Genomic DNA, 23,875 nt, shown 5'->3' with positions numbered 1-23,875 from the left:
CTCTCAGCATCACAGTGTTTTTTAATAGCAGACCCTTCACATTTCAGAGACAGCAGCTGGAAGAGATGGGGGGGGTATCACTCAACCACTATCCTCTCATCCCACCCCTTTCACTCCCGACGTCACCGCATCAAATACGGACGGATCCGGCTGTAAATCCTCCACTTGCGCTCTGAGCGGCTGGCTGAGCGCATCCTGTACCCACATGAAGCGCTGCCCAGCGACGCACATCAAACCGGACTGAAAGTGAAGGCAGAGGGGGGACGGAGCCTGACTAATTTTTTTTTTCCCATGCTCGTCTGTGTATTTCATTTCTCTTTGATCTACGTATGTCTTGTTCAGAGGAAAGTGGACATTTTTATACTTTTCTTTTCCTCAGAGCGCACAGCCCGTCGTCAGCTTGATTTGAAATAAACCAAGGTAAGTTTAATTAGCGTTATTTAAAAAAGTCAAAACACTACAAAACGTTGAAATGCCAACCCACAGTGTGGATATGTATCTGTGAAATTAATTCAAAAAAATAATTTTCTTTTTTGATTGAGTTCTTAAAGTTTGAATCGGACTAACTGCAGCTAAAGCTCAATAAGTGCTTGTTATAGACTATTAAGGCACAGAGCTTTCAGGTCACTGACTAAGTGTTTCGGGGCGCGCCCGTCCTCCTCCCCGTCCTGCTCTCTGTCCGGCCAGTGTCCCCCGCTTTGATGCAGCGATCTCCATCTGAACACAGTAACCTCTTTGTCCAGGAGCGGTCAGTCATGCGTGTCTTTGCGCACAGTCAGCTCCTCAGGTTTGCATCCTGATCACAATCGCGCAATTTCATGCGCCAAAAGGTCCCAGCCAAGGAGAACAGGCAGAAGCAAAACGGCCGTGGTGACAGTTCCTTTCCCATCAGCGCAGGTGAAGTGGCTCCGCGCGCAATGTTGGCACAAAATGTACATCCCTATATCCTCTGGTTTATGTTAGTAGGTGTCTTTGGGAGACACTTTATATTATTTATGGGATAAATGAACAGTGAAAGCCTTAGCTCAACTCGAAAATCATGTTTTGACATCTCTGGGACATCTGGACAGTGTTCGCTGCAAGCCCTGTTGTTGCTTCTGTAACCTGCTAATATTAGTGAAACTCAAGTAGCGGGATAATGTGAGGGAAACATGACGTAATGAGAAGCTTGTAGCTGACAGACGGAAATCCTCTTCTGTTGTCTTGATAAATGGATTTAGTGGGCATGAGTCAGACGGGAAGCCCTCCCGGGCCTGCAGTCCTGCTCAGAGTAAAGTCATATGACTGTTAATGAACAGGCCGTTATGGTGCACTGATAAAAATAGGAAGCATTATTGAATCTGGACAATTGTGCCAAAGCTTGAAGTTTTAGCATGAACAATGCCATGAATTAGAGTTATTAGCTTCCATTAAAACCCAAATTAGCTGCACTATCAGGGATAGGCGTATTTTACCGACTAACACAGAGACTGACATTCTGAGAGAGCAAGAACTACCATACCACACTATTGATTTCTCTCTGAACAATTGATTAAAATAACTAAATCACTAGCTGTGGGTGAAACAGGAATTTCCATCATATCAGCAGCAGAGTGTGGAAGCAATTTACTGAATCTTATGGATAAAAAAAAAAATGCATAAAGGAGCCATTTATTGTCTTTAGCAATCAAGGCTTTAACAATCAATGCACAGATATTGAGATCAACATTAAGAAGACTTTGCTCTTTGGTAGGATGTAGTTTGATTAAGCTCTGTATATTCATTTGTAATGTGTCTGTATATTAATATAGAAATAGGGTTTAGTTAATCTAAAAGTAATAGAACATGAGATACTAGTAGATGTATTGCATTGGACTATGCTTTGCCAATGCCCCAAACACCAAACACCAAATCGTAAACCTTACAGTTGGTTATATCGTTAATCGAAACCGAAATTCAGAACCTCTAACCGACGTAATTTTCCCATGTCGGTTATTTTGTTTTTTTAATTCTGTTACTACTTTCCCCTCAAAAACATACTATGGCGTGTGTAGTCACGTGACTCCGCCCCTTCCAGTCAGCGGCATGGAAGCAAGATGGAGGAGAACGCAAACAGTCAACTGAGCAACAGGAGCAGCTTGTGCAAAAGAAAAAAAAAACGCAGTGTCCGTCGTTTGGACACATTTTGGCTTCAGTAAAGAATAAATAATTAATCGTGATTGAGGTAAAATGTTCAATTAATCAAGATTTTGATTTTAGGTCATATCGTCCAGCCCTACGCTCAAGCATCCACAGGCACATTTGACTTATTTAAACCCTTGGGAACATGCGAGTAAAGCAAATCCTTTTCTGTTTTAGAGAGTTTGAACCAGTGTAAGGACAGAAGTATTAAATCATCAAATCTGGATGCTTAATCAGGAAGAGGTCATCTGAAATCTGTCACCCCAGGTTCAACATCAAATGTGAGATATCAGATTTAGGCCAAAGATGAAGAGAAATAGGTGAAATGAGGTTGAATCCCACAATGCATCAGCCAACACACCCTAAAAAATCTGATCCAGGGGAATAATGAGGACCTACATTCATATTTAGGGTGGCATTTTTCTGCCATTTACTGTCTGAAATGACTGATGCATGAGCTTTTTCTTCTTTTTGGCAAAATGTGCTCGTCTCTGCAGGAAACCGGCACAGTTTCTAAATAAAATTGCTTTTAGAGCATTATTCTACTTAACGGCAGGGGCGCTTAGTGGTAGAGCGGATCGTCCCCCAATCAGAAGGTCGCCGGTTTGACTCCGGCTTCCCCTCAGCCCACACGTCGAAGTGTCCTTGGGCAAGACACTGAACCCCAAATTGCTCCAATTGTGTGAGTGTGTGTGTGAATGATTTACTTTCTTTGAACTGATGAGCAGGTAGCATCTGCCATCAGTGTATGAATGCGTGTGAATGGGGTGAATGTGATCTCTGCAGTTGAAGCGCTTTGAGTAGTCAGAAAAGACTAGAAAAGCGCTATGTAAGTACAGTCCATTTACTTTTATGTAGAAAAGTGAAAACGCATTTTCAAGTCAGTGGCGACATTGTTCAGTTTGGATACTAAACATCTCTCTTTGTCTGAGGATTTCAGACAAAGGCCCTTGTGATCATATTAGATTTTTGCAGGTCATTATCTTGCTGCCTTGCCCACACCTGCTGAGTTGCCAGGCTGCGAGAAAGCAAGAAGAAACTGACCAACACTGAGAAACACCATGAACTCTGTCCACAGGATGCAGCGAGGACGGTGATTGAAAACTCAGGAAATGTATAATTTTAGCCATGATTAGGTCTACCTTCACCAATGCCTTTTCTGTTTCTCAATGCTCAGATACACAACATCGCACCAAGACACATTTAAGTTTCTATAAATAAGTAATTAAAACTGCAGAGTTGGGTGCACATTAAAAAGAGCTTTCAAAGTCTTTACTTCCCCAGTTCCTTCAATTAGCCACCCATGCCCTCTATTTGCCCATTCATGTTTTATTCACACTTATTTTTTATTCAACTCACTCACACGGAGAAAGCAGCAGTAAGCAGGACAAAGCAGCAGTAAGCCCACTGTGTTTTAACAAACTGTGGGGCGAATTCACAAAAGGATTGCACAGCTTTTGCAGCCGCTAATTCTGCATAAATACGACAAAAAGAAACCGCTCCAATTCTCAAAGCACCCGCCAAGGGTGAACTGCACCTCTAACTGTGTTGCCAAGCAAAAAGCGGCTCGGTGCTCCGGTGCTACTTGCAGGTATGTAAATGAGGTAATATGGAGACATTTGGCGCAAAACTGGCCCCTTGCTATGCAAATGAGCCTCAATGCAAAAAAAAATATGTCCAATTCACAAACACCAGCGCTAATAGCCGCACGCAGTTAGTGAAATGATTAGCGTCTTCGGAGAGTTGGTGGTAACTGAAGCGCCTTCATGAGGGGTGTCACGCCCCGACTTTCCAGTGATCGTGGCAGCAGCGACTGTAGCCAGGCGAAGCAATAGCGCATCACAGTACAACGAATGGCACAGACAGATATTCACCATGAGGGAATGAAACTGTAAAACAACATAAATCCTGCTGCTGGGAGAAACGGAGATGGTGGTTACGCACTGTAACACAGAGCAGAGTAGGAGAGGAAACAGCTCTCCATGCGCCCAGAGGCACGAGAGAGAGAGCGCACAGTTAAAGCACCACAAAGAACAATCACTCCATACTGAGTGAGTCATAGAAAAATAAGAGACATCCTGCAGATAGAAACGAATGAGAAAGCAGGGGGAGTTAATAGATAATTAGAGGAGTTAGAATTAGAATAAGTTCTCTTTCAAATCAAACATCTCTTTCCACATGAGTGGAAAGTATCGTTCTTGCAACTGCATTTATAACATTTTTTGACTCAAACGTTGCTTAACCATGTCATGTGATATGCTACTTCAGTACACCTTAAGAAAAAATATTACTGGGACCACTACAGAAAATTGCAAATCAACATTTAACATACACAAAACAGTTGCAAATTGCACTCCGCTCCAGAACTTTATGGGTGTTTTTGCGCTGCAATATCATTAGTGCAATATCTTTTGTGAATCGGACCTTGAGACGTGATGATGCGCAATTCATGGCGCTGTCAGCGGCCGCAGTTCATTCTTTGTGAATTCGCCCCGGTGAGGCTGTCAGTGACGTGGAGCCAAACTCCAGAAAATGGCTTTGTTCCTGGAGGCATTTCTACTGGCATCAGTCCTAAAGAATGGATGTTAAATGAAGGAAATACTTTAAAGGCGCAAACATCAACAAAGCCCAGAAGGTCAGCGTGACAGGTAATAAATCCATTTTATTCCATGAAAATGTTGCTATTGCCCTCAAGCAGTGCCCACTCACGGTTCCACACCGTTAGAATGAGACATAATGAGCAGGATTTCTAATCACAACAGCTCCACATATCTGATACAAATCTCTACTCTGTCATTTCACGTAGATACTGTCACAGCTGTGTATTTGCTGTTGACTTGGAGGAAAAAGCCACTTTAAAACCTCAGACACAGCTGTTAGGGACAGAAATGGCAAAATTTGCATTTCTGGGCCCATTTTGTTGTCCACTTGTAAAGAGTAATTTTCTTATTTCTCTGAATGTGTCCTTATCCAGTGGAGCTACAACGGAGTCAGACAGCAGATGATGTTTACAAGGACTACAGACAATGTTAATTGACTGTTTCAATTTTAGTGGCATTACTGAAAGGAATTTTCTGTAATGGAAGTTTTGCCAGATTTTTCTACACATAGACCGACACCTAAACCTTCCAGTGATAAACAGAAACCCATTAAAAACAAACTTTAACAAAATAATCTACTTTGTGGCATAATGTAAAAGATCTTTCTTCAGCCACTTAATGGGTTCTGGTCCATAGCATGGAAACAGGAATATGTAGTTATAAAAGGAAATGGCTACTATCAGCAGGAGGATCAATAGTTAGACTCAGGGCTGCAACAGATTAATGTTTTCATTTTTTGATGACTATTAATCTACAACATGCCAGAAATAGTCAAAGGTTACCAGAGCCCAAGGTGACATTGAGAGTCCAAAAATCCAATCAATTATTTACAATAAACCATGGAAAAGCAGGAAAAACCAGCAACTTAGCAAGCAGTAAATTACTTAAGGTAATTCAATTGTCAAAATCAAATGTTCTATTGATCGATCATCAATTAATTGTTTCAGTACTTGTCAGATTATTGTAGTTAATGTCCATGTTTCAAGCTGAACAATGAATCGATATATCGGCAACTATTTTGATCATTGTTATTGTTGTCATTTTTTCTAGCAAAGATGCCAAACATTGTTCTAGCTTCTCAATTGTAAGGATGTGCTGCTTTTTTATCGTATGTGATCATAAACTGAATATCTTTGGACAAAACTAGCAGCTTGTAGTCGTCACCTTGGGCTTTGGGAAATTGTGACAAGCAATTTGTATTTTCAGACATTTTGTAGACCATGATTAACCAAAAAAACAAAACAAAATAATAATAATAATAATAATAATGATAAGGGCAGATTAATTGATGATGAAAATAATTGTTAATAATAATCAGCCCTACTTTCTACCATTTTAAGTATCAACAGTAAACATCAGGTTTTGGTAGCAAACCATCAGAATCAAAGAGTAAGGTCGTCTGTCCAAACTCACCATCAATCAAACAGTAAGAAATCAATCCAAAAAAAAAAAAAAAAAAAAAAAAAGAGGCTGAGAGACTAGTTTCTTTATAGACAGAAGACAAACCAAAATGCATCGCAGCCCTCTTCTTGTTTGAGGATCTGTCGTTGACTTTGGCATTGTTCTGTTCCCTTGAAAGAAAACTGGAAGCAACCTCACTCTGCTATTGTTATTGCTCTCTCTTCACCTGTTCATACCTGCAGCAAACAAGTAAAGCTCCTTCTCTGAGGGCTATTTAAAGTAATTTTGGAAAAAAAACCCAAAAAAAACCCCACTAACTTAAGTAGCGGCTGAGGGCAACTAGGCAGACCGATAGCACTTCATCATAAAAATACAGTAACCTCTGAAGTGCACTCAACAGCACAGATTGATGTTAGAGCAGAAAGAGCAATGCTTCATTTCAATCATTGGTCTTTTCTGAACATCATTATAGTACAAAGATTAAACTCTTCATGTATGTCTTTGCTGAAGTCAGATCACTGTAATGTCATTTTTTAAAAACTTTATAGCCTCAGTTCTGTTACTTCTCACTCTCATGTAAGGCAGCCACTGTAGTCTGACAGACTGCTTGAAAAGCCCCACTGTATGTCAGAATCAGCTTTATTGCCAAGTAGGTTTATACATACAAGGAATTTGCTTTGGTATTTTGGTGCAAAAACAAACATTGTAGAAATATAAAGCAAGTACTGCAGGTAAAGAACCATAAATATAAAATTTAAAATAAGATAAATATTACTACATGTCATATTGTCAGGGATCTTAATGGGTGCTTTGGCATGATCACTTAACTTCCGGCATTAACTTGTGAATGTCCTGAAACATACAGTACTTTTACAGGTAAATGTGTGACGAGCTGAGGCTGTTTGATTTCCATATAAGCGCTGGTGAACTCCAACTCCTCATAAATGGAAACAACGGGAGAACGTCATACTGTAACTGTTTCCAGTCACAGCAGTCAGCTGTTTTCAGCGAAAATGTTCCGCTAAACCCACTGTACATTACCTGCCCAGCATCAAGCTGCAAACTGACAAAATTAGCAACTACCTAGTGAATAATTCAGCAGCTAAAGAGCCAGAAATTTCCACCAGTAGTTGGTGTAGACCAAACCAGAGCTGAAGAAAAGTGAATATTTAACTTAAACTCAGGTGGACACAAACACTGACTCAAATGATTAGTAATGTTGCTCTTCTGGATGTGTAAACGGACAACTGTTTGCCAAATCAACCTTATAAGTTGATAATAGGTCAGAGTTGTGTTTATAGCTAGTTAAACCTGCAGTGTGGAACTTTTGGCTCCCCCTTCTGGCAGTGAGAGTAATTACACAAACACTGTCCACACTTGCTTATGACATATGTCTACAGGTGAGCTCGCCCCAGGCTCGTGTTCACAAATAGTTACAAAAATACAGAGACATTTCCACAGTTCCAAGACAATAATCCATTCTTTAGGTAGAGTAAATGTAACAGCTACATAGCCTACTCCAAATATTTTACAAATACCAACCTGTCCAAGAGCAGTAATGCAACATCAGTGTCTGCCCTCAGTCTTTTCTCTTCTTTCAGTGCTCTCCAGCGAGGAAAAGCTACACCAGTGGTTATCCATGTTTGTCCTCGTCGTCAATCACTTTCTTTTTTTGAATTTTTTTAGCTGGAGCATCAGAAACTTTTCTTGGACACTTTTTAGGTTTTTCTGCCATAGGCACTGCCATAACTCCTAACTGCTGCAGCCTAGTGCGTCGCTACTGTTGCTCCCCCCCTTCAGCTCTGCCAAACCAGTCATTGCTGGTTGATATGAAACGCATCACTACCGGTGCGCCAGCACAGGAATGTCGCCACAGATACCAGATTTAAAAACTCCGGTATACCGCGAAATACAGAGAGATTTACCTCGCGGTGATAGGCTTAATCAGCATTGTGTGAACTCGTTTGGAAAGGGCTTGAATGCAACAAACGTTAATTTATATGTAAAAGTCCCGCACTCTTTTAATGAAGGTTTAAGCTTCAATATTTTAGAATTTTGTCCATGTAATTTAACTTGGCTAACACACAGAACATATACTAAGCATTTCGTCAAGGTGTCTAGTTTCCATTATTTGATTAAACAATACACTATGTTGGGACAGGATCAAGAAGTGTTTAAAAGTGCCCCGAAACTAAAACCTCTTTACATATAATCTGAACATGGCCAAATTTAGACTTTTCATTAGTAAATTCTGTACGTTTTTGTAAGGTTTTTTTTTTGCAGAAAAATGCATTGTTGTTCTATGATGCCATTAGTGACTTTCAAAGTTGTTGTTTTTTTGGCTGAAGAAATCTTTTTTCCTTCTTTTAATCAGTAAGTAGAGAAAGTAATGGGATTTCAATCTGAGAATATAAAAAAACAAGCATTTCTAAAACTTAGATGCCTATAATACATGCCTTCAATACTTTCCCATTCTTTGAAACTGCACAAGAAACTAAGCTGATTCACCATGAAGTCTTGTCTTTCATTTTTCAGGTTTAAAATGAACGAAGGACTTGAGAACAACTTGACTCAACTGTATGACAACTGGACATTTTACAACTCCTCCGTGGAGTCCGTCATACCCAGGAACAACATCACCTACGTTGGATTTTACCTGCATCAGCCGTCCACAGCAACCATCTTCATCGTGTCCTACTTGCTGATCTTCCTCGTGTGCATGGTGGGAAACGGAGTGGTGTGCTTCATTGTGCTGAAGAGCAAAAACATGCGGACTGTTACCAACTTGTTCATCCTAAACCTTGCTGTGAGTGACCTCCTGGTTGGGATTTTCTGCATGCCCACAACTCTTCTTGACAACATAATTACAGGTGAGCAGGACAGTAATTAGAAGCTTTCATTGTATCGTTGTTGCAGACTAGGAACTGTTTGCCAAGCTGGCTGTGTGGTCGTAGAGATAGTGCTATCAGTCAGTTGGTCATTTCAACACTTTGGGCCAACAAATATTGGATGGACTGCCTTTCAATTTGTTAGCAACAGGTCAAAATTTCCAACACTTAACACAGTTAATGAAAGGATACCTCATAAACTAATTCCCTAATTGCGGTCAGCCTCAGTTGCAGTTTAATGCTGAGATGGTATGCAAACATGCTACAAAATCTTATCCACAAACATCTGAAATTAGCAGATAGTCATCAGCATCTAATGAGGGTCTGGACCAGAAACCTCCCACAGTTCTCCGGAGATGCAAACTGGGGATTAATCGGCTCGAATATCGTGCAATCTGAGCATTAATGTGCACATGTAAATACTGTAATATAGCCTCACATTAGTATTGAGCTTGAACGACAACTTCGTCTAAGAACAGTTAAGGTGATGAAGTACAACTGAAGTTGATGGATGTTGAAGTAAATGTGACAAAGACCTGTGCTATCCTAAAATGGCCACATTTTTTGCCCTACAAGACATAAAAGATCTATGTGGCAAAGTTGTCACTTTTGCTTTCTGGTGCACAATGAAGCATTACTGCTTTGCAGAGCTGCTAGCCTTGTTAATCCTATGATCAACCTTGATCCCACATCATTGATATTATTTATTTCACTGCAGGGATGCCTTTGTTTTTTTGGTTTAGACTTGCATTAATATGGACTACTAAGGTGTACGTCAAGGCCATGAACCTTGTTACGATGATGGACTGACAGCCTGTGGTGATCAAAAGTAAAGAAGGCTCAGAGGAGTTGACATTGTGATTTGTCATGGAGGAAACAGTCTTCACTGCATGCATGAATAAAACCAGGGCTTTTTACACATTGTGCTGATTGGACTTGACAGTTGGCTCTCAATGACACAAATCTCACATGAGGGATTCTTAAGGCGAGTGATAGCGGCTGAGAGTTCAGAGTCTTCATATAGGCTGTCTACAGTAGCTTTTCAGTTTTAAAACAAAAAGCAATGAAAATCAGAAATAATTCACGATGATCCAAGTTTCCTCTCAACTGGCTAAAATCAAGACCATTATTTTTCAGAAGACGATAGACAAAGACAAAAATCTATTCACACACATTCTCAGAGTTAGATTTGGATCTAACCCAGTGTGGAGGGTCAGCTTGAAAATAGTAACAAAATAAAGCCTGCAAGTACGTCTTTTTTTTGATATCCATAAGTTTTTCAATTGAATGACAAAAGAATTTTCTGCGATTGCAGTGACTGTGGAACGACTAAATTGCCTTATTCACTTCCAGAGATCATTTAAGAATGGGTACTATGATTAAATAAATAATTATTCACCAATTATTCACCTATTTCCTCTTTAAAAGAGCAGCAAAAACAGTGTAATCATTATTGTCTGCATCAGAAACATGTCAGACCCTGACATGGACTTTGGGGAAATCCAGCTGGCAGAGTGCTTTGTATGATTAAATCCCTGCTGCAATAACATAAGTGAAATATGATGGACAGCTTGCAGCTACCAGAAGTAAACAAGAATGAAAGCTTATTAGCTTTGCAGTAGATTATCACATTTAAAATTATGCCAAGTTTAGGAATCTCTTTGGCAGAGAACATCCATCCTCATACAAAATGTGTTGTCTCACAGTATTTTTATACACAAATAGTCAGAAAAAAAACACTCCTGAGGTGTGGACCGTTAATGACCTCACAGTATGGTGCAGAAATGTAAAAATAAAACTGGCTTATCTTAGTGAAACCTACAATAGAATTCCATCAAGTTTGCTCCTACGTGTTCAGCAACAGACTAGTGAGCGGGCTCTGAAATCTCTACCTACTGAGCACAAAATAACATTTTCTTTAGTAGAAAAAACATCAATAATTTGTAGTTGACTTTACAATGTGGCTCTTGAGAGACCTTCAAAGAGTTGCTTTCTTGTAATATTTTAATTCTATCGAAGTACATTATTTAGATTTTTAGAGCCAGTAGTGGGGCAAAGATTTATTTATTTTTTTAATCCTGTGGGTGGTGCTGGTTCATCCCCTGTGGAGCATGAAAGTCCAAATAAATTGGATGTAATCTGCCTATTAGACATTTCTTTGGCCTGACAGTTCAATAGAGGACAGATCAAGAGGTCAGCAAAAACATATAGACTTAGCCATGTGGGAACGATGCAAATTTCATTCATTTTTGGCCTTTAGTTTTCAAGATACTTTTTGTCCTCCCCAGAAAAATGACCATATGGGTTTGTTTGTTCAAACACTTACAACGATTTGTATTTGTTTCCTGGCAACACAGAAGACCACCCTTTTCATCCTGTCTCATTTCAACAATGAACACTAGTTTGTACACTACTTTCCATAGCCTCAGCTTAGTAGTTTTAGTTGCCAAAACCTAACCAAACCTTAACTACATGAGTGGCAGATCAGAAAACGGTCATATAAATAGTTTTTGTAACTGACATTTGTAACAGTGTTCAGAGGCGTGACCACTGATGTCATCCAGTTCATAGAGGCGTCAGATCAGAAAACGCTCATATGGGTCACCTTGGAAGGCAAACTACCCATTTTGTTGATTAGTTGCTGTTTATCATTGACCAAAGTGTTGGTCAAGGGGAAATTTTGAACTGTTGGTGATTCGCTAAAATTAGTGTAGCAGTCTCTTGAGAACGTGATTGGTAATGTGGCCAGACATCGTCAACATAACTGGCACTGAACTAGGGCTGCAATTAACTCCTACTACTTCTCATTATTGATTAGTCTATCATTTCTTTTTTGGATAATCTAGTCTAGTCCATGAAACGTCAAAAATACTGACCAACGGCCATCACGTTAGTAGAGCCAAAATGACGTCTTACAACGGCTTACTGTATCAGGGTTACTCCGGTCATAAGTATTAAAGTATGATGAAAAACCTGTAGGGACAATGTGGCCTAGAATTGTTTATCACATTTTTTCTTCCTCACAAATTTCAACAGATGAACAAATTATAAACTTTGCTTTACAGTCCATATTACCATTGCTGTTAAACAACAAGGGGCCAAATCAAATTAAATTGAGATGTTGTGTTTGTATGTTGCAGAACATTGAGGTCGTACTTACAAATTTACAAGGGAAAATACTAATGGAACCTGCAGCTCTGCCCACTTTGCTACTCTACACTTTCTACCAAAAAAGAGAAAGAAAATGCAGTGTAAGTGTACTGAAAGAAGCAATCAATCAGGCATCAGATGGAAAAAATAAGCACTTAGTACTGTAACACTAAACATATTTTTAGTTGCTTGTTTGAGAGGGCTGCACTTCCAATTTTGATGACATCTAGCTCATGTTCCTATCAAGATTGATGCACTTATTGTACGTTGCTTTGGACAAAAGTGTCTCTAAAATGAATGTCATGTAATGTAATGCACAGCATGACAAGAATTGTACACATCAAACCAGAAACAAGAAAAGTCCCCCTCCACTCAAATGTGTATCTTTTATTGTTACTTTACTTGGATGTTTGACCTTCACTGTGACCACACAGAATGATGCATGTGCAGAGTTTGACACTAGAACGTTGTTTTCACATTCATCTGCTGAAGAGGGAAAGTTTCTCTATGCTAAATCTCAGTTGAAGGTGTGTACATGAGAAATGATTTTGTGACATCACAACTAGTTGCCAATCATGCTCTTTCAAAAGGAACATTAAGGGCTTCACCAAATGGCTATTTACTGCAGTCTATTGTGCAGCATTTTGCTTGTCATTTTGTCCACCCAAGTATGTTGTCATATCCTAGTGGGGGAGGCAGACATTACAGGAGGGGGAGGGAGAGCACCATCAGTCATTCCAGTTGACTGGCATTTAACGGATATGGAAATACTCAGATTTTTCCTACAACTGGTCATCCCACAAACTGAACAACGAGGGAAGGATCTTCCTCAGGGAGGAGACCAAGAAGCCAAGGATCATAGACTAAAAAAAGAGTATTGCTCTTTGGCTGCCAAGGGAGATCCTGCTGGAAGCACAACAGTCAGTAGCACTTCTCAAACCTGAGCAGAGCGGGAGTAACTGAGAAAGTGGCGCCTGGAAAAAAAACGGTCAAGTTGAGTCAGGCTGCAGTTTGCAAAAAAGGCACATGAAAGACTCAGAGAGCAGAAGGTGAAAGACTTGTTGGTGTCACAGAGATGAAAATTGAACTCACTCAGCTATAACAAAGAAAGTGGGCAGAGCTCATCACAAGTCTAGTAGCATCTCTACCAGGAAGCTTTGTGATGACAGCCTCATGCTGTGCAGTGCTTTTCAGCAGCAAGGAGTGGGACAGCCAATGACATTTGACCGGGTAATGAATCACTCTAAGGACAGTGACGTACAGCTGAATACTGGACACCCGTCTGAGGGACAAGTGTTGGTTCAAATTACATTTTCTAGATTACAGTGCCTTCAAAAAAGTGATCTTATAGAACATTTAAATCTCCTGTGGATATGTTTATCAGTGATGTGACGTGTGTGTCCCTCCGCCTCTGCGTTTGTGGTTTGTTGTAGATGAAAAAACCCAAGATGAGAGATCAGTTACACAGAGCATTATGTGTAGCTTTCCGGCTGCAGTGATATGAGCCTTTTGTTTGGCAACTGAGTGCTCTGTCAAGACTGGACAACTAGCAATCTGCCAGTCTCTCAAAGAAAGCTTTCATCTAATGCACCATTAGGATGTTTACAGCGCATAATGCTTTAATTGATGATGGTGGTTTAGTCATCTGCATCAATGCTTATTGGCCCCTTACAATTTCTGAACCACATGAAAGAAGCATCACAAGGAGGAGATGAAAGTGACAATGTCACCCAGAAGTGGTCTCCGTATCTGCTCAACATCGATCAATTTACTTTTCAACAAGGTGCTGAGGGTAATGGGATTTCATATCACACCGCATAACTTCTGCAGCTTCATAAATAACACATTAGTTGTATTAGTGTCGCTTTAACCTATTAGTATTTAAAACCTTTTGCATTTTTTGTGGATAGAAATGTAACAGTTGGATTTTTCTTAGAAAGAGTCTAAGCAATTGCAAACTCACCTGTCTTATAACAACCAAGAATCAGTACATGAGTTTAATGTATGTAATAGTAATAGTGTTCTTGAAAAAAACAGATACTGGACTATCCCTGTGGGTTGTGATACCAGACATGCAGTTGCTAGGCAGCTCAAGATCTGTCAGAGGCTTAGGCCATGGTAATTAGTGTTTTATGCCTTCATTGAAGAAGACATTTTTGAAAAGGAGTCTGGCTATGCTCTAAGTGGAGGTTTCAGTTTTGACAAAGGATTAAGAAGCTGTTTGCATTCCAACAGTGCAGTATTTCCTTTTAAAAAAGAATAAGTAGAAGCTTAAAACAACAGTTAAAAAAAGACCACAGAGCTGACATTTCAGTTAATTGTTACTTTCACCATCCAATTATCAGAACAAAGATCAGGACTCTTTGTTACTCCAACCTCCACAAGGGTACCTATAACAAGCAGACTGAGCTGCACTACTGCTGTGTTGGTCACAGAGATAGTTTCAAGAGTTTCAAGCCATCATCATATAAAATTGACATAATATATAAACAAGAACTGAAGAGCTGCAGAAATGCCAACACATACTTTAAAATTAGACCAATCTATATTGATTTCTCTGCCTTTATGCCTCTTTGTCATCTGTAATCTGATTGGACATGCTTTCCAAGGTCAGCATTGACCAAGGTTAAAGTTCAAATCATTTGAATTTCAATGCAGAGCAGGGAGGTGTAAAATCAGGGCAGTGGAAACAACCAAAGTACTGCTGCCATGAGCTTCAGCGTCATCACTCATTCTATTGGAAAACAAGAGCTCAAGCTGACACAAAGCAGTTCTTCCACTGATCATGTGTAGACAACCTAACAGATTGCTTATCAAATTAAAAGGTATTTTTAGATACATGTTTTTCTCCTCAAGGGGCACACTATGTGCATGTTTCCTCCACCACGTAGTGAAACAGCCTGTGCACTGACAAAAAACAAAAACAAACGGCTACTTGCTTATTGCACTTTCATTCTGGTCTTATAATGTCGGGGAAGTCAAACCACTAGCAAAAATTTGTTCTAAGCAAATGTCTTTCTGTGTCGTTTCATGGACGTTGGCAAACCAAAATGGTGTATTACCGTCACTACATGGTATGAAATGTAGATCATTTAATGTTCTTGACCAAAGGAAAAAATGCGAAGAAGAACTTCTTCCATCTCTATCATCTCTCATCCTGCTTAGCATATGTTGCCCACCAAACCCTTCCTTAAAAAGGGGTGCTCAAGCAATTTAGCATTGCACGTTCATAAAGTTGTGGGACTCACAAGTGACATATTTAAAAAAGGATTGTCAAAATTGAAGCAGCAGAGGCTGAGAAATTCAGATTTTTAGTCCCCAGTATAGGTTAAGCTCCAAAAGTGCTAGATCCTATAATTCCCATAATGCAACTCGAGCATCTTTCATTAGACCCTAGACCCCCCGGCCTTCTAAATGCCCACTTCTTTCATACCCCACACCTCCAGCTGAAGCCCAAGCAAAGATAACCTGCACTTGCTTATTGCACTTCTGGTTAGACCTAAACTGCATTTCGTTGCCCTGTACTTGTACATGTGTAATGACAATAAAGTTGAATCTAATCTAATTTTTTCAAACTTTACAACGCTCCCTTTAGAGCCACAGAACCATAGTGTGGTTGGTTATATATATATATATATATATATATATATATATATATATATATATATATATATATATTATGGTACATCTCTATCATATATATATATATATATATATATATATATATATATATATATATATATATATATATTATACCCCTCTGTACTCTGATGTGTTTGTGGGTGTGAATCTGTTTGAGGCAGTCTGAATTCATACATGAACTGCTGTTCTGTCTTAACTTGATGTCTTAGCAGTAAATCAGCTGAATGTATATTTCCTGTCAACAGGATGGCCTTTTGGAAGCCTGGTCTGCAAAATGAGCGGCATGGTTCAAGGGATCTCTGTGTCAGCATCCGTCTTCACTCTGGTTGCTATTGCTGTTGACAGGTACAGTGGTGTATTTTACTACTACTGCTACATATAATACAACAGTACATTTTCTTTTCCCAGCACCTTTCACACTTGAATTGCACCCTAAAAAAGAACAGATAATACCAGAAACCACCCAGAGAGCACAAACCTCCACAAAAGCTGCAAAATCAACTTATGTGATAAAATATCCAAAACTCAAGGTTAACTTTAGATCCAGTGGAGTTATAATTCTCCAAGCTGTAGAAATGACAGAGCTGGTATTTTATCATCGCCTGGTCCTCAGCCACTAGACGTGCAATGACGTCACAATTTGAAAATCACTGGAGGGTGTCTGTGCCTCTGGAAAGGACAGATGGAGTTTGAAATGCTTTGACATCCAAAAGTCATAGTCACCTTACATATCTTTCAGCCACATGATTAAAATTAGATTTGAATGGGTGAGGAGTAGGGCTGCTGCTATTGATTATTTTAGTAATTGAGTATTCTACTGATTATTCCAACGATTAATCGGATAAGAAATACTTTTGCTTTATTAAAAGAGCAATAGTAAATATGCAAAAGAAAAGGTAAGACAGGTCTCTTAAAATGAACAACTAATTAGTTTCATTTTTAGAAAAATCTACATTTTAATTGCTTAAATTGCATACCATAATATATGTCAAAACTCAACCAATTTAGTGCATTTAAGTGCCATGTTACATTCTTGCTTTAAAAAAAAGGTATGCATACACTCACACACACACTTAACTTTCAGAACTACAAGTTTCAACCTAACTACAGCTCAGGCATAACGTAAGCCTTTACTGTCTTCTTTGTGGCATTTGTAGGAGGCAAAAACAAGTGGACAGGAACTGTGACTATCATAATAATAAATAACATGAATGAAGCTCAGGCTTTAACAAAATGACCGCAGCATTTTATTTTCTGTGGTTATTTTCTTGAGCAAAACCTAGCTAACTTAGGGACATCATTAATAGCCACCACACTGATTTATGTTACTAGCCATTACATATAACGTTAGCCATTATTCTACATTCTTTACTAGCCTTCATATAGCTTGTGTCGGGTCCACTCTGTGGACTGGATGCTTTCTGCTGAGATGCTGAAGCTTAGACGACGTGCTATTGTGACAGCCGAGTTTGGTTTTACAATAGACACACTCTGGCCCGTCTCTTCTCTGCGCTCCTCGGTATTTACTCTCTTTTTATAATCCGCGCTGTCAGATCACACCAAAGACGCTCCGAACCATCTCTGATCCCGCAAATAATTTGCATTGATCATTTTTTGTAATCGAGTTACTCGAAGAATCGTTTCAGCCCTAGTGAGGAGATAAAGGGCTCTCTTGTCTGCCTTTGGCCAGTGTATTCATGCACAGATAAGCCAGATCACTTTGCAGTCTACTACTACTGTATCTATCCTAATATGACTTTATTGCTATCATAGCATTATAGATTATACCATTATTCTCAATACTGTGTTGGGATGACTGAGGTTTGACATCTCATAGTGGCCAACAAAATCCCCCTTTTCCTTTATTTTTTAACGTCAACACCAACTATCTAAGTCTGGATGTCTCTGCATGCCTCTGTTCTCTAACAATCACAAGATTCGTTCTCAATTTGTCAATCCACCCCCTGCCTAACATGGGAGTTGCCAGTTTTTTCTCAGCTGTAACAATGATTTCCATCCATCCCCTGGAATGTTTCGAACTGATCCGCTGGCAAAAAGTGCCACATTTAGAAATCTAGATTCAGAACAAGTTTTAACAAGTGTTTTTCCCCTCTGTGTCTGTCTACATCCCACACCTGCTTCACAGCAAATGATTCCAGCTCTGCCAGTACTTCCACTTTTGTTTTACAAGTGCATAGATTTTTTTTTAAGCATGGGTAATATCTGATTATGTAAACTTTTTGAAAGCTTGTGTCCTTCATGACCTTCCTTGCTCCCAGTGGTGGAATGTAACTATGTTTGTAATGTAAGTACATTTATTCAAGTAAACTACTAATCTGTTCTACTTTGAGGTATTTCTATTTTCTGCTAATTTATACTATACTCTAACTACATTTCATAGGGAAATATTGTACTTTTTACTCCACTACATTTATTGGACAGTTAAAGTTACTGTGCAGATTGAGATTTTATTGTTGCAGATTAAACTGCCAAAAAATATATACTTAATGCTTAACTAAGACCAGCTACAACATTAAAAGGCTTCTTATATGTCCATGCATCAGTAATACTACCCAGTAAAATAAATTTAAATTTTATTTTTTTACATTGTTTTATCACTACTTTTACTTTAGTAAAGGACCTGAATACTTCCTCCACGACTGCTACGTCCTTCTGAATAAGTTTGCATTTACAGGAAAACTTCATTGTCTGAAGATGCTTCTGATGGGGTCGGCAGAGATGGGAGGTTAATAAGTTCGGTCCCACAAAATGCTGACTGTTAAAACGTTCTGTTTTTTGTTGGAGATTAGAAAAGTCCTATTTATTATGTGTTGCTGGTGACTATGAAAGCAAACAAGGATATCCACATAGATCAAAAATATATATTATCTTGAATGAGTCATATCACATGGAATTATGTCTATTAATTATTCATTTGGACAATAAATAGATGAATAAATAGTGTCTGAAAGTAATGACTGATGCAGGGATGGAGGTCAGTAGCATACAGGAAGCTCTCATTTTCAAACTCCAGGAGCCATATGTATGAATGTTTGTACAGAATTAACAACAAGATGCATACATATTTTCCTGGGTTTCTGCATGAGGACAGTTTTTCCAGATACGGTGAAGCTTTTGTTTGTAAATCACTATGTCACCAGGAAATTAGTGTGGGATTGTGTGCATGTGAGCATGCAAGTGTCAACTCTATATTTACCTACACATACGTGGTAAAGTATAAGTCAATAGCTGGTGAGAAAAGACCCTGAGGAAGGGCAGTAGCATTTTGTAAGGGTTCAGCAGTGGCATTTAAAAAAATAAATAGAAAAATAGATTAGCCAGAGGGTCACTGATGTGGTAAGTCATATATGTTTTCAGCACTGCAAGGTAACAGAAATAAAGAAAGATGGTTCTGACTTCAAAAGGAAGACCAAAAAGTATATTAGCCACCCCAACAGCAGAGTCACAGCTACTCGAGGAGATGTCACCCAACACTCTCTCACCTGATAATGGCTGCCATCCTTAATTACCCTGCTGCTGGCCGGACTGTTGGAGACTGCAGCGAGAGTCAGCGTTCTTTATTCAAAATGAACACAAGTCGAGCACACAGAGTGAGAGCAGCAGTCGCACAGTATTTGTAATTCTCAAGCCAAATAAAATTTTGTTTGTGGATTTGCTTTCACTTTGTTGCTCACATTTATTTCATAAATACTAACCTGCACATCTATTTTTTGCATGTGCACCCTTTATACGTACAACCCCTCCATCTGATTTTTTATGAATCACAGTAACTAACTATATAATGTTGTGCCATTTAAAGTACATGTTCTTTACTGTCGCTCAACTTCTTGTGGAAAATATATTTTTAAAAGCAGATTAAATGTCTACATGCATCTTCCTTATCCAGTCTCTTTTTAATCCTTTTGCAGATTCAGATGCATTGTCTACCCATTCAAGCAAAAGCTGACCATATCCACAGCCACCTTGATAATAGTCATTATCTGGGTTCTGGCCATATCCATCATGTGTCCCTCTGGGGTGATGCTACAAGTGAGCAAGGAGCAAACCATTCGGGTGTTACTGGGCTATGACAACAAAACAAGCCCGTTTTATTGGTGCAGAGAGAACTGGCCAAACCAGGAGATGAGGAAGATTTACACCACTGTCCTGTTTGCAAATATCTACCTTGCTCCTCTTTCCCTCATCGTGATCATGTACGCCCGGATTGGCATTACACTTTTCAAAACAGCAGTTCCAACGGGAGGAAAGCCGGGCAACGACAACCGCCACACTGTGTCAAAGAAAAAGCAAAGGGTGATTAAAATGCTTCTTATAGTTGCTTTGCTTTTCATCCTTTCCTGGCTGCCTCTGTGGACCCTCATGATGTTGAGCGACTATGCCAGCCTGACTGAGCAGCAGTACAGAATCATCAACATTTACATTTACCCCTTTGCCCACTGGCTAGCCTTCTTCAACAGCAGCGTCAACCCCATCATCTACGGTTTCTTCAATGAGAATTTCCGTAGAGGATTTCAAGTTGTGTTCAAGTTCAGCCTATGCACGGCGGATGGGCAGCGGAAGAAAACCTACTCGCACAGGCTGCAGGGAAACTCTGTCCTCCCAGCTAATAATGCACAAACCTCCTTGGAGCCTATTTCTCTCAACAGCCTAGATAAGAACACTTCCAGGCGTCTCAACCATGTCACTGAACAAGACTTGGTCATGGAGGACCTGGAGAAGGCATCTTGCAGCAGTGGGGGTGTGACAGCAGTGTCTATTTAAGGAGACACAGAGACATTCTTCTAGGTGATAAGCAAAGGTGTTTACATTTCAAAAAAATGTGCCCTTATGATTAAAACCCAAGTCCAGCTTTAGAAGCTAACATTTACGGCAATTTCAATACTGTCAAAAAATGACATTTAAAGCAGTGATTTTTCCTTGTGACTGTCCTGCAACACTTTTACACAATTAATGCAGCAAGCTACCTCACAGTGTTTGCGCATGAAACAAATACATGTATAAAACAAACAATTAAATTGGCAGTTTGAAAAGAGAATACTCATTTTGGTTGTTAATCTTTACTTATCACCTTTAAAGGCACACAATGTATGTTGCACATATTGTGCCATGTTTAAAATGGAAGCAGGTTGTGCTGTTGGAACTGCAGTTATCAAAAAAGGGAAAACAAATCTGGTTGGCAAGTGCATAGTTAATCAATTAGGATTGGTTAATATTGCATTGATAACAGCTCCAACAACTGTTCCATGACATACCTTATAAAACTGTATGTATGTACAAATGTATAAAGATGCATCAAACATATACTGTATGTACTGTGATGTTTGCAGAGCAGAAAAGTCACTTAGACAAATCACATTTTTTATTTAATGTCCTTGTAGATTGGCACATTCGATGGAACAATCTTCTATTCTGCTTTTGACTTCAGTATTGTTCTCTGCTACTCAGAAATACTTAAGTACTTTCAAGACAAAAAGGGTGTAGCACATCCAAAAACCTGGTGCTGGATCAAAAAGCAAGAATCAAACAGAAGATCTGCAGATCTAACAGTTCTTCTGTCTTCTGTTTGATTCTTGCCTTAGGTACTTTCAAAGCTTGAATAGGAAAACTTCTGTGACCTGTAAAATTAAAGTCATGTAATTTATAAAGCAGAAGTTTTTAAAACTATTTTTTAACCAAGGTTTAAAAGTCAAAGGGTTCAAACATCAAATCAAATGTAGGTTTTATCTTTATATTAGCGTACAGGCTAGCAAATTTGAACACCTTGTCATTTTAACAAAGATTACTCATTAGCATTCACCAATTACATCACAAGAGGCTTTGACAGCATGCCAATGACTGGGACTCATACTGATTAATGAGTTAAATAAACCTTGGTATAATTACTGTAATGTTGGAACACTCATGCCAGTACAACTGTTGTTGCTGGTGTTTTTTAAAATTCAGGCCACATGTCCCAACTTCCTCGGAAAATGTCTTTGGTCAAAAGTTTTTGCTTTCAATTTACTGAATGGGAAATTTAGTAAATGGAAAAGGTGTTTATTCCCCCCCCCTCCAATCTGCTTTTCACTTGTCCCTGCATCTGTCATAAAACTTCTAAAAGCTTTAACTTAGTCTGCAGCAGAAGAAAAACACCCTTCTACTATTTTGTGCCATTTGTAATGTCGATTGAAGAAATACAGTCTGTTGATTTAGGAGTTATTTCTTTGAGTCGACTTACAACAACGTGCACAACTGTGTGAATCTCATCCACACTTGTGACCCTTTTTGTGGCCATTTTTCTGTTCTTATTTATTTGGCTATGGCCCAGGAAGGTGACATCCCTATACTAAATCCTGGACATAGCTCTTGATTGGCTCGATTGTATTTCCAACCAGGGAAAGCAACCATCAATGAGTAAAACAACAGACTGATTTGAATCACAGAGAGAAAAAAATAATAATAATGTGGACAGTGATTCATAAAGGTTTGGAACCTGCAGATATGGTGTAGTCCCTCATTCGTCCAGGAGTGTTCTATATCGTAGAGAAAAGGTTTCAGTCGTAGTCATCTGGACACTGTTTTCAGAATCAAGACGTTTGGCTCCCATCCGGAAGTCATTCTCAATTGAGAATGACTTCCGGATGGGAGCCAAACGCCTTGATTCTGAAAAACAGTGTCTTTCTACGATAACCTGCAGATATGATTACAAACCAGTGGAACACAATGCAAATATAGTACAGACGCTGACAGAAGCAACTAAATGTCTCGCCATTGGTCTACTTTCGCTAACGGTAATTAAACTAATGTCTAACAATTTGTGTGCTAATAATTTGTTGGTGTTAAAATGCAAGAACCTTTACTTATAAAGCTGTTACTTGAAATAGAGCAACCCAATGGATAGTTAGTTTGTCTCAGTCAGTTAAAGTACTTCACCTTAGCCATTAAAATTACAGTTTTATTTAATGACAGAGCAGACATGAATATTAAACAGGAAAGCAGACAAAATTTGTACACACATGCAAAGAGCCAATTCTGCAGGTGACACACATTAGCACTGTTTTTTTTTTTTTTTTTAAATGGGGCTTGAAAAACCTTTTCGTGCAGAGAAGAGAAGAAAGCTATGATTATATTGGTATGTGGCCGACTATTTAGAAATTATATTTTTATCCAAGCTTTTGTTCTGAAATCTGCTCTGTAAACATGTACATAAAAAAGTGTAATGATGCTCAATTTAATATTATTTATTCATCTCATTAGCCTGTTATTATGAATGTGCCATGTAAATTTCAGACAAAGTGTTTTGCTGTCATTTTATTTGTATCTCTCTATGAACAGTCTTGTGCAGTAAACCCATACAGTAAATGGGAAAAACAGAGGGCCTGCATTGGTCCCAAAACATGTTTCGTCTGTTGTAAGTATATGTTAATGAGTCTAAAACTTAGATTACAAGTGATAATATCAATCTGTCTGTGTGAACAGACTATTGGAAAAATTCTTGCAGGGTAGGGTACTAAACAACTTTTGGTTCAAAGGTGTTTTACATTCTTTAAAATCTCTACTGTTGGTGGTGTCTGTTACATTTTTAAAGGGGCCCATTTTGAAAATTTGTAAGATGTAAAAACCGTAAAAAGAAAAAAAAATTAATAAATCAGCAACAACATCTGCTAATTTATAATTAATAATTAATTTTCTAACACCTTAGTCTCTATACTGTACTCACACCCTTGTTCTTTGTGCTCAAACTCCAGCAGTAAGACCTTGACTTCTCCAGTGAAAAATGTCTCCCTTTTGAGTATGGCTGTGTGATGTGTTGCATGAGCACATGCAGGAGCAAGGCCCCTTTGCGACCCTGATTTGACCCAGAGCCAGTTCACATCTCTTCATTCAATACTGCTACTCACTTGGGGCGAGTGCTGCTATCTATTATACATTCGGACAGAATCTTCATGTGATTTTCTGGCTGACCAACCATCTGGGAACCTTGTTCACATATCCGGTTTATAATTAGATGCAATTCCTATAAGCTACTGAACA

General features: G+C 39.0%; 1 protein-coding gene and 1 long non-coding RNA gene across 7 annotated transcripts in view; one reads left to right on the top strand and one right to left on the bottom strand.

Annotated features, from left to right (window-relative positions):
* LOC122876069 overlaps window positions 1–23,875 on the bottom strand; it is an 85,086-nt gene that overhangs the window by 47,232 nt on the left and 13,979 nt on the right. For 3 of the 5 annotated variants that reach the window (XR_006377994.1, XR_006377995.1, XR_006377997.1), the window contains exon 5: window positions 8,818–8,913. This is a non-coding gene — a long non-coding RNA (uncharacterized LOC122876069). Of the gene's footprint in view, window positions 1–3,157; window positions 4,732–8,809; window positions 8,914–23,875 lie in introns of those variants that run through there. The other 2 variants (XR_006377996.1, XR_006377993.1) reach the window with 2 other exon arrangements.
* Window positions 134–22,372, top strand: npffr2a (neuropeptide FF receptor 2a). 2 transcript variants are annotated; one of them, XM_044195953.1, is made up of 4 exons: window positions 134–420; window positions 8,697–9,031; window positions 16,087–16,186; window positions 19,771–22,372. In XM_044195953.1, exons 2-4 carry the CDS (start codon window positions 8,704–8,706, stop codon window positions 20,621–20,623), a joined length of 1,281 nt encoding a protein of 426 aa, XP_044051888.1. In that variant the 5' UTR covers window positions 134–420; window positions 8,697–8,703; the 3' UTR covers window positions 20,624–22,372. The 2 variants fall into 2 exon arrangements, with proteins under 2 accessions (XP_044051888.1, XP_044051889.1); XM_044195954.1 differs by lacking the exon at window positions 134–420 and adding an exon at window positions 4,776–4,808.

The sequence above is a fragment of the Siniperca chuatsi genome, linkage group LG5, assembly GCF_020085105.1.
Source record: "Siniperca chuatsi isolate FFG_IHB_CAS linkage group LG5, ASM2008510v1, whole genome shotgun sequence".
Lineage (NCBI taxonomy): Eukaryota > Metazoa > Chordata > Actinopteri > Centrarchiformes > Sinipercidae > Siniperca > Siniperca chuatsi.
This window is presented reverse-complemented; position numbering and strand designations above follow the sequence as displayed.